The following is a 10,677-nucleotide window of genomic DNA, read 5'->3' as shown; positions in this document are numbered from 1 at the left end:
TCAGATCCAGGAAGAGATGGTTAGAGGAAAAGTTGCAAAAAAAAAAAAACAGGAAGTGATTCTTCTTCCTCCTTTAGTGTCTGAGCACATGGTAACTATAGTAAGTAGGAAGAAAGAAAATGACTAATGAAACCCAAAACTTAACCAATAAATAATAACGTAACTATACTTGTCTGTTACTTTAAGCAGAGTGTGGATGTGTATGGACTGTAACCAAATATAATGCAAAACAAAAACAGAACTGGGAGCATGAATTGGCAAGTGAAAGACCAATGATGGCAATCTGTCTGAAACACATTTAACAATCATTGTTATATTAATATGAATGGTGTATTCTCACATACTTAGAGTTTGCATGGGTATTGGGTACGTCCAGGTCACTGGTTTTCATTCATCCAGTATAAAAATTAGACTGGAGACTTTGACATAAGTTTACCATGCAAATATAACACACAGAGAGGACAGAATTTATTTAAAAATGTTTTATTCCAGAATGAATAAACAGAACAGCCCTCAATTCTCACAATACTACATGTCATTCAACTTCACATACACTGAGCAGGAATTGGTCACTGGGTCCAAATGAAGATACAATCTACCTGCTTTAGGAACCCAGAAATAAGTCATCACAATCTACCCATCTAAAAAAAAAAAAACGAATAGAGCTCGTGTTTTTACAGTTCATCCCAAGCCAAGTGGGAAAAAAAAACAAAAACGAAAAAATACCTAGCTTGAATCACTAAGGTAATCTGATAACATTTAGTGGCACGGATTAGTCGGGCAATGCAGGAAAACTGCAACTTCAGTAAGATCAAAAATCTGTTTTATGCATCAACTGTGCGTGCAAAGAGAAAGTGTAATATTTCAACGGATTCTTGACAGAGAAGCGAAAGCTAGCTGGGTGTGATACTGAGGAAGGTGTCCTGTGGCTTGCCAGACAGTTATGGGCCATGATAAAGAAAAATATGAAAACGACTTATTTGTTGGGAGAGGGGCCACCTCAGTACTCGTCTCCCGGTGCCTCCATCTTGTAGCCGTTCTCACTGGAGCCGTAGCCGTCAGCCGATGGCACTGACTGCTGGTCCATCATCATCCCGTCCTGACTGTACTCCTCCATGTGTGGTGGTGCTCCTCCCTCATCCTCGTTGCCCATGTCATCTTGGGATCCCATGTCATCTCGTAGGGAGCTGTGGCGGTCTTCTCTGCGGTCCCCCCTGTCTCTATCTCCCCGCTCCCTCTTGTGCTCCCTGTCTCTGTCACGGTCTCCCCTGCGTCTGTCTCTGTCCCTGTGGCTGCGCCTGCGGTCCCTGTCCCTTTCTCTGTCCCTGTCTCTCCGCTCCTCCATGCCCTCACCCATTTCTCCTTCATGTTCCTCCAGCATCCGATCGCCACCCTCAGGCACACCGTCTCCTGGAGCAACCTCCTCTCCATCCAGCCCCTTGCCTCTCTCCCTGTCTCTCTTGCGATCCCGGCTCCTGCTCCTTCTCTTCCGTTCCCTACTCCTCTCCCTGCTCCTGCTGTCTCCTCCCACTGCCCCCCCGCGCTCCCTTTCTCGCTCTCGACGCCGGCTACTGCCGCTGCCTTCATCTCCTCCGATCTGCCTGTCTCTCTCCCTGTCTCGCTCCCTTGAACGGGTGCGTCGGCGTCGTTCGCGAGATCGGGACCTCCGGCGGTCTCTGTCCTTGTCCCGGTCGCGATCCCGGCTACGCTCCCTCCGGTCCCCACGGTCTCGATCACTATGGCGATCGGGACAAAGGAAAGACTGTTATACAAAGCATTACATTATTTTATGCCACATGACAGGTCTTCCCTGACCGTACTCACCCTCCCAGGGGGCGATCATCATAGCGTGATGCATCATCACGGCCAGAGTGCTTGATGTTGACATCTGCTCCACCTCTCCTAGTGCCACCCAATCCACCACCTAGTTAAGGAAAAGAAGCCAAACATAAGAGAAAGATAAATGTGTGTTAGGTAAGGATCCTCAGACTTGATGACACGGGTTATCAAGTCCAAAAAGCTCTCATAGCAGCAAATAATTTGCACATGAAGCTAAACTGCAGAATTTGCAAAGTGCATTCAAGTATTTTATGATCTTTGAAGTCCAGTATAAAAAAGGCAGCTGACCTAGCCTGCGAGGATGCCATCCTTTGACAGTGCGCCCTCGTTCCACGTCCACCAACACCCTTCTACCATCAATCTTCTTCCCATCTGCATGCTTGTAGGCGGCTGGAGAGGAGGAATGGGGAGAGGAAAGTTGCAGGTGAGATAGGAATACGACTGCATCAATGTGGCCAAGGAAACAAACAAACAGTGCATCATTATACTGACCAGGAGCAGGCGAGGCCGAGATGGCTGCTCTCTGGGTAAAAGCCGAAGGATAATGGGAGTAGACTTCCTTCCACCCGATGAGTGATTGATATGTTTCACTTTTAACTGCATCATTTAGCTACCCAGCATTCAGTTCTTTCACTGTTTACATTAAGTAACAGTGGTGTTGAAAAATGTATATGGTCATTTTAAGATGTTCAGGGTGTTTTAAGGATAATCGTGTGGGGTTACCTTCCTTTTTGGGGGGTACTGCTGCTTTAAATACATGAATTACTACTGAACAATCAGAGTGACAAGTGACTCCTCATATTTTAATAAATGCTGAACCTCTCAGGTTTGACTGTGGCAAACTAGATCACTTAAAACCTCAGTTACTGACAGTCTTAAAACAGGTTGTCATTCTGTAATTGTTTCAGTGCATTTGCTAAATTTAACCCAACCTGCTGGCAAAGTTAACAGTAAATGTACAATTAAAAGCTTATACTATATCTTATCATAATCGTATGTAGTGTAATCGCTACCTACCTCTGATAAATCTGATTTTCCAATTTGCTAAGTGGTCTCAGAAACTAACAAAATTCTATCATGTTCTGATTCAGGTTTCTGAATAATTGAAATCTGTTTGTACAGTGCTGTAACACTTTGACTTTTAATATCCTACAAATACTTGGGAATGAATCAGTGACTGTACAAATACAGCAGCACATCACTGCTAAGGCAAACTGCACTATTGACAGTACAAGATTTTGAAGAAAATATTATGATATGGCAGTAGACTGTTCTGTTGCAGTGGCTTTCATCTGCTGAAACCCTTTACAAGCTTTACAACAGAGCAACATGATGGAAGCAACCAAGATTAAGAACATTTCATCAACAAGAAGTCTCCGTTTGGCATATTTGATGTACATTCAGACATCTCATCCCATTTATACCACACAACAGTCTTCCAATCCATCCTGTATGATGGATGGGCTTGGTGAAATCCAGGCGGATCATCCTGGCTGCCACACTGGTCTGATGTGATGATCTCTGACGGGATAACTCAAGTCCAAAAAGAGGGCCTTACCAAAACCCATCAGTTATAGCATACAGTCTGAGGGCCTTACCAAAACCTCACATATACCTTCTGAGAGCCTTACCAAACTCCCTCACTCATACTATACAGTTCATGACCTTATCTTTAGCACTCACTCATGGGCCTCATGAAAGTCTCTGCCCCAGTCTTAGGGCCTTACCAAAATCCCTCAGCACCAGAGTACACATACTGTCACAACAACTCTATCAGGGGCCTTACCAGAACCCCTCCACTTCCTGTGTTCACTAAGGATGACAACATCCCATCCAATGACAGGGCCTTACCAAACCCCCACCAGTCCTACCAAAACTGACCAACTGAAAGAAGAAAACAAAAAAACAAACAGAAACAAAAAAACGGGGCTACCTTCCTTGCAGGAGTTGCCTTATCACAACCCCAACCAACTAATGAAAAAGAAACTTTATTGTACTAAAATTTAAATGAAGTTATGTTCCTGATGCTGATATGTCTTAGATCTAAAGTGACCTGAAATATCACACTGGTTCAGGGCATCCAGTGTCTAACTTTTTTGCATGTCGTGTGCTGAAACTGCAGGAACCATTACTTTGAAAATCTTGGCCATATTATTTGTATGAATTAATCTGTAATGCTACAATAATTAGTATCTACCTTTAGTTATGTAGTGAATAAATAATGTATGAATAGCCCATTTAGCAGAATTAAAGAAATTTCCCCTCATCTGCCTTTTCTATCAAAGCCAGCTCAGACTAATTAGTTCGAATAACATGATGCATCAATCTCACAGGCAAGAGCATTTTCAATTTAAAACAGGGTTGTGAACTATACTTAGCTAATGAGGCTGTACGACCAGCTGGTCACAGAAGGTTTTGCTGAGAAAATTAGTAGTTAAGAATGTGGGCGCAGAAAACGGTATTAATAATGTTAACAGCATGGACTTACATGCACAGGCTGCTGAGCAAAACAGCTGAGTTAAAGGACCATTGTGTAGGACTTAGGCCTAGTGGCATCTAGCTGAGAGTTTGCAGGTTACTAACACCTCATCGCTTCCAAATGACTAGAAGAAACTATGGTCGCAATGAAACTTTAACAAACTTGTGGTTGGTGTATCTGTTCTGGACTTCAGTCAAACCAAAACTCACCAAATTAAACAGAACAAAAAGTCATCATCAGATAAGATGGACTTCCATAAACAAGCAAGTCTGAGCCACTGTAGAAACATGGCAGTGCAACATGGGAGACTCCAGAGAAGAGGCCCTGTGTCTTCTGTAGATAGAGCTCATTCTAAGGTAACAATTCTGATTTTCAGGTGATCATACACTAATCAAAATACTTAAAACAATAAAGCCTCCTAAATCTTACGCACTGGACCTTTAAAACCCAGCTTCCATTATATACATCTTGCCATGCCTTTTTAATTAGCACTGGTATTTATCAGAATGCTTGGGCCAGACAGACTTGACAAGGCGTTAAAATTTTCCAACTTTACCAGTGACAGAGTGAAGGTAGGTTACACAGTTACACAATACTAATGAACCTACCACATTTGTTTCTGAATTTACCAATAAGCTAGCTACCCATGAGCATTCTTTCCACTTGTATTGAAAATAATTATTTATTCTGATAACTGCTGAATTCAAGTTCCGTCCCTGCTGAGCTATATTTATATTTTATTAATGTTATTAATCCCTGCGCAACAACAAAGCTTGAAAATTGAATCACTGACAAAACGCAATAAATTCAGTTAATCTGCAAAGCGTTATTCACAAACTCCACAAGACACTGATGGGACTGACAGCTGTGCAACAATGCACATGCTTACTGACTTTGTGTCCCTCAATATACGAGTCATTGCCCTCAGTGACCTGAGGTGGCTTTCACATAAAGGGCAGAATCATTGGGCAACAATAAATAAACTAATTGTCAGGGGTGCGTTCAATGGTCAAAGCCCGAGATCTAAGTAGTAGTAATTGTACTGAAAACTCTTTGGGGCTTGCAAAGAAAGATGCTTTACCCATTGAACGTAGCTCCTCTTCCCTATGTAGGAGATGGAGGGTGGAAAGAAATCTTACCCATCATACAAACCCATTATACCAACCATATACTGAGCTGTGGTAGTAGGGTGTAGATGTATCATAACCATCATCATCTGCCAGCCAGCTCTGGCCAATAGCCATCACAGATTGGCGGCTGCAGTGGCAATGAGAACAACACACAGTTAATATACTGTTTAGCCCCACATCCCCCCTCAGTTCACCCCCTGCTGTGACTACATGCTTGCTGTGATTCAGCAACTCTGGTCTTGAAGAGCTGTTTACACCAATGTCCTTGAATAGTGTCATTGTGTTAGATGGCACCATTCACTTGTCTAATGAGACAGGACTCCATTATTGACTAAGTCATCACCACCAGCTTAAAATCTTACTAGTGTGTTGAAATTTAACTAATCTCACCATGACCAGGGTTGAAGACCACCAATAAAACCTTTAAGCTCAATACCTAGTCATACAAAAGATGGGTTTCCATACAGTCCTTGACACATTTGAGGTTTAAAAAATAAATAATAACAAAAAAAACATTCACTGCTTGGTGACCAGTCTGACCTTGTGCTTACCATTAGAGTCCAACCAGGAGAGCTGCTCTTCCACAGAGCTACCATGCCTAACAGTTAAAAGACAATGTGCCCTTTGACAGGCAAAGATGTTCAAGTTCACAGATGAAAGACAAACTTCTACCTCTTGGTCCTCCCACTTTCCTATGGTGCAATTCACATCCTCAACCAGACTATTAGTCAACCGATGACACCCATCAAACACATACACACACACACCACCAGACTCAGATTTCAACATGCAAACTGTAGAGGATACGTCTGTAAGAAGTACTCTGATTCCTTTGATGCCATAACCATCAATTTGCTCATTAGGTAGTGGTCACCTTCCCTAGGTGTTAGAGACAGCTGCCACCCCAGTATCACTACAAAAACATCCACATAGACTAAAGGAAAGGGGGTTCAACTGAAGAACCGCCATGCATGTCACAAAGATCAGTCTTTATGAGCATGTGATCATCTAAAAAAAAGGTTTTGGCTCAGTGCTCTTTGGTACTCACAGTGCATGTCTCGTTCATGCTCATATTCAATGAAAGCATAGCCCCGAGGCTTCCCCGTCCTCTTGTTGTAGACTATGTAAATCTGGAACAAACACACATGGAGAAAATGGTTGGCTGTGGGGTTCATCATTACACAAAGCGACTCTACCTGACAAACAAAAACAAATCAACCTTCCTAAATCATTTAATGCATTTAGAGTTACACTGCTCCATTCCATCCCCAACGACTAAGCATATTTCTTGCATTATTTTTCCCCATTCATCCTCGAGTTTGCTCAGATTGTATACTAGTTTATAAATATACTGTATACACACTTTTAATTTCAGTTACTACAACAATAACAATGTAGAATTTCAATTACACTGACATGGCACAACAAATTTCTATTTACAATGACGAATGAAAGACAGTTGTTTCATATCTGTTCTTGGAGTTTCAGGTCAAGTTTTGAAAATATCAAAACTGCTGTGACAGCCTTTTTATCCAACAAACCCTGTAACAGATTTAGAAGTTACAGTTGGTGTAATTGAAATGTAGTTTGTACACTTGTGTACAGGTCTACACAAGTGAGAAACAGCTTAACGTACCCGTTTGATGGGGCCATAGACCTCAAACTCACGGCGAAGCTTGGACTCTGTAGTATCATAGTTCTACAGCAGAGACAGAAAATGGTTAGACGTTAACGGTTATCAGACAATAACCATGTTTGCTTCATCCACAGACTTGGTAAATGTGCGATTCTAACATACTCACCACTCGCGCCACAAACAATGTCTTGAAGGCATCCCCTTGTGCGTTGGGGTCATTATGTGGATCCCCTGAAATATGCAGATAGGAAAGCAGAATTAGTTTAAGCCAAGAAACCACACACAGTGAAAAGAGCTTGAATATTACTGTGACAACTTACACAGCTTGAGTTCTGTCTCCACCACTGCCTGTCTCCTCTCAATCTTCTCTCGCCTCTGCAAAAGATTTGTAAGAAATTGTCAATGCTCAACAATCACTCAGGAAGAGCTCTTTATGAATGGCAATGTGCTAAATAGAGGGTATCAGGCATGAAAGGGCCAGGAGGGAGGGAAGCCTGTGTAGGCAGATAACACAGAGCAGCTAGGCGGGAAGTGCTTTAAAAAAAAAAAAAAAAAAAAAGCTATTAAATGCTTATTTTTAGTTACTACAAGGATTACTCTAATGCTGGTCACAAGCTAATGCATACATAAGCTAGATCTTATCCAAAAACAGAAGGGAAAAAAGGGGCAAAACTGAGTTCTATGGATGATAGTGGAGCACTAACCAGATAATAAACACTTAATTATTTGATCAAATATGGTATTTTCTGGCCAACATAATTTAAAATGTAAAAAGTAATCTTAACATGTTCTCCCCTGCAATATAATTAAGAATGTAATAAAACTCCTGGCAAAAGTTGCATTTAATTGCTGACTGAGGATCATTGCCATCCCCCCAAATGGCCGACATGAGAGAACAGTCAACTACACTAGTATAACTACTATACAACTATACTATTACAGACTAACCTTAGCACTAACATTAGTGATTGCAAGAACAAACCAGTGGTTCTCAACCTTTTGGAGTTGCGACACCACCTGAAAAATCAAGTTGGTGATCACACACCCCCCTACCCCCAACCCCACCTCCCATCTGCCTGAGACTACTTGGGATTTACTGTATAACACATGAAGAAGACCAAACTCACTTTCACCACTTGTTGAGATGATGTAATGTAAAAAGCAGCTTTCTGCTTATCATGTTATGCTGCTTACCACAATATGATATTTTATTCTCCCCAAACATCTGGCAAACACCAGAAATTATGTTATGATCCCCTTGGGGGTTGCGAGCCCCAGAATAAGAAACACTGTTATAGGCAGCCAGTCAATCATGTGTCATACTCGTACACATATTTGTGTAGCATCTGAAGTCAGAACCAGTGGAAATATCATTTCATATCTCACCTTTCTCTCCAGACGCTCCTCACGGGTCTCTGCCCTTGTTGGTGGAGGGGCATCTCTTGGGTCCTGATCATAAAGAGGAAATGAATACATCAGAAATATGGAACCAGATAAGATGTGCATAAATCAAGGCATATGAATACAAAAGAAAAGTAAATATTCACCTCGAAGTGCCTGATGAACGGTGCAATGCCACTGTAAGGCTGGTTGTGATGTTTCTCATGGGGCAACTTCTCCAGCTGGGGCAGGAAGGGTATGGGGTCCCGCGGAGCAAAGAGGGCAAGCAGGTTGGGGGGTAAAAACTGCGTCATCTTTCACCTAAAAAAACAAAAACAAACACAAAAAACACGTACCATTATTACAATGACTACAACCTGACCCACTGCTTAAGTCCAGCAATGGAGAGCAGGCCAACATCAGGCTCACGCATACCTCGACGTGCTAACATGAACTTGGGCTAACTGTGGATCTTACTGAAGACTTGCCCACTGGACACACATTAACATTCATATACAAACAGCGTGGATACTGTAGAGATAAAGTATGAGTCGCTCAGACTTTACTCTCAACAGCAAAACGTTAGCTTACCGCAGATACTTAAGTGAAGCCCCCTGCGTTCACGCTAGCCATCATGCTAACTAACACTATGCTAACAAGGAACCTCGAGCACGACTCTTACCGTCTCTCCTCCAATGTCTTGACCACTGTCAGACCATGGACCACAGGTACAAGCGTGTGATATGTCCACGTCTCCTGGACCTAATTATTCTGGCGAAAGCGAACAACCAGCGACTTGAAATTAAAACGGACCACGCAGGTACTCAGACCGTACGGCGACAATAGTTGAATGTGTACGAGCTACTACAGTTCTCCAAAAATAAAATGGCGGGATGCCGTAAATCGCAGACGCCTGACGTAAACAGCGCCGGCTGCGAATCAATCAGGTACGCATGCGCGCCATCACCGCGTTGGTGACGATGTGAAGCTGTAATTGAGTCCTCAGGAAAACAAGAAAGCCATCAAAAGTATGAATATTTGCAATAGTTTTGATAGCTTCAAGTGAACATTTTCACGATTTCATTTTTTTTTTATTTCTGTTGTTGAATTTCATCTTTATTTTATTTACTTCGTTAGATTTGTTATTTCTGTCTTTTTGTTGCTGTCAGTACAATGCTTAAGTGTTTTTTTTTTTACATTGTGTCGACATTTTGAAATGGAAAAAAAAATTCCAACGAATTGTATTTGCCTTTGTATTGTGTTATTATTGTCCTTAACGATTTGGCAATATTGTTAACCTGACATGCCATTAAGGTACACTGAATTGAATGTATCACTGTGGGTCTGAATCAAAGTGCAGTGTGAAATTAAGGATAAATTATACAACCACTTAGCCTCTGCTATTTTGTAACAAGTGATATAATATCCAAAAACATTTAATTATCCTTCGGAAACCTGCACCTAATATCTTTTTGCCAGTTCCATTCCTTTTAATGTAAACTGAATAAATGGTGAAAAAATACTTTTAACTATGAGGCTGCAGGCATAACTCAAAATTATTATTAGCTGTTTTAATTTGCAATACATTCTGTTGAAATAGTCCAGTGAAACCAACTTGTGTTGATCTTTTCAGATTACTACAAATAATTAAGTCTAACTGCAAGTGCGGCTTTCTGCTTAGTGTCAGCAAAGGTGGAAGTAACACATCACTGTAATTAAGTCATTTTTTGGCATATTTGTACTTTCATGAGTACTTCTTAAGTCTGTAATTTTACTTGTACTTAAGTCTGTATTACACTATGTAAACTTAGTTACTTTTAAAATCATAATTCACTACTGAGTAGGTCTACAATTTGAATTAATATCCCAACCTTTCACCTGCATTCTGTAGCCAATATGGCCAATGAAAACTAAGACATACTACTCTGAGTAGTTTTGAGAAGAATACTTTGTACCTTTCCTTAAGTATTTTTTTAAGCAGCAATAGTTTTGCTTGGAGTCAAGTACTCCTTCAATAATCTAACAGTACTTTTGTCTGGGCACAGATTTTTACTAGTCTTTCCATCACTGAGTGTCAGCAACAAAGGCCAACCCTTTGCTTTCTCTGCCAGTGATGATTATTTACTAAGCATACAGGTTTTATCCAGGAAGCACTGGAGGACAAGTTATGCAAATACAGAAACAGGCTAAATAAATAGGTCCATTCTACTGTG

The 10,677-nt window shown here is 41.3% G+C and overlaps 1 protein-coding gene across 1 annotated transcript; it reads right to left on the bottom strand.

The window, feature by feature from the left end:
- Positions 1-467: 467 nt before the first annotated feature.
- On the bottom strand, positions 468-9,351 carry snrnp70 (small nuclear ribonucleoprotein 70 (U1)). Its single transcript, XM_084743805.1, has 10 exons — positions 9,147-9,351; positions 8,632-8,785; positions 8,471-8,533; positions 7,405-7,459; positions 7,251-7,315; positions 7,085-7,147; positions 6,497-6,578; positions 2,128-2,229; positions 1,825-1,924; positions 468-1,736 (listed from the first exon to the last, which is right to left on the bottom strand). Exons 2-10 carry the CDS (start codon positions 8,776-8,778, stop codon positions 1,001-1,003), a joined length of 1,413 nt encoding a protein of 470 aa, XP_084599931.1. The 5' UTR covers positions 8,779-8,785; positions 9,147-9,351; the 3' UTR covers positions 468-1,000.
- Between the last annotated feature and the right edge of the window lie 1,326 nt (positions 9,352-10,677).

This window comes from Lutjanus erythropterus, chromosome 19, assembly GCF_056507025.1.
Source record: "Lutjanus erythropterus isolate fLutEry1 chromosome 19, fLutEry1.hap2, whole genome shotgun sequence".
NCBI lineage: Eukaryota > Metazoa > Chordata > Actinopteri > Lutjaniformes > Lutjanidae > Lutjanus > Lutjanus erythropterus.
Note: the sequence above shows the minus strand (reverse complement) of the source record. Positions and strands in the feature narration are given on the sequence as shown.

Coding starts and splice junctions, on each gene's coding strand:
- snrnp70 (XM_084743805.1), bottom strand. CDS start 8,778: ATGACGCAGTTTTTACCCCCCAACCTGCTTGCCCTCTTTGCTCCGCGG. Junction 1,925..2,127: donor ATGGCATCCTCGCAGGCTAG/GTCAGCTGCCTT, acceptor TTCCTTAACTAG/GTGGTGGATTGGGTGGCACT. Junction 1,737..1,824: donor GATGATCGCCCCCTGGGAGG/GTGAGTACGGTC, acceptor CGATCGCCATAG/TGATCGAGACCGTGGGGACC.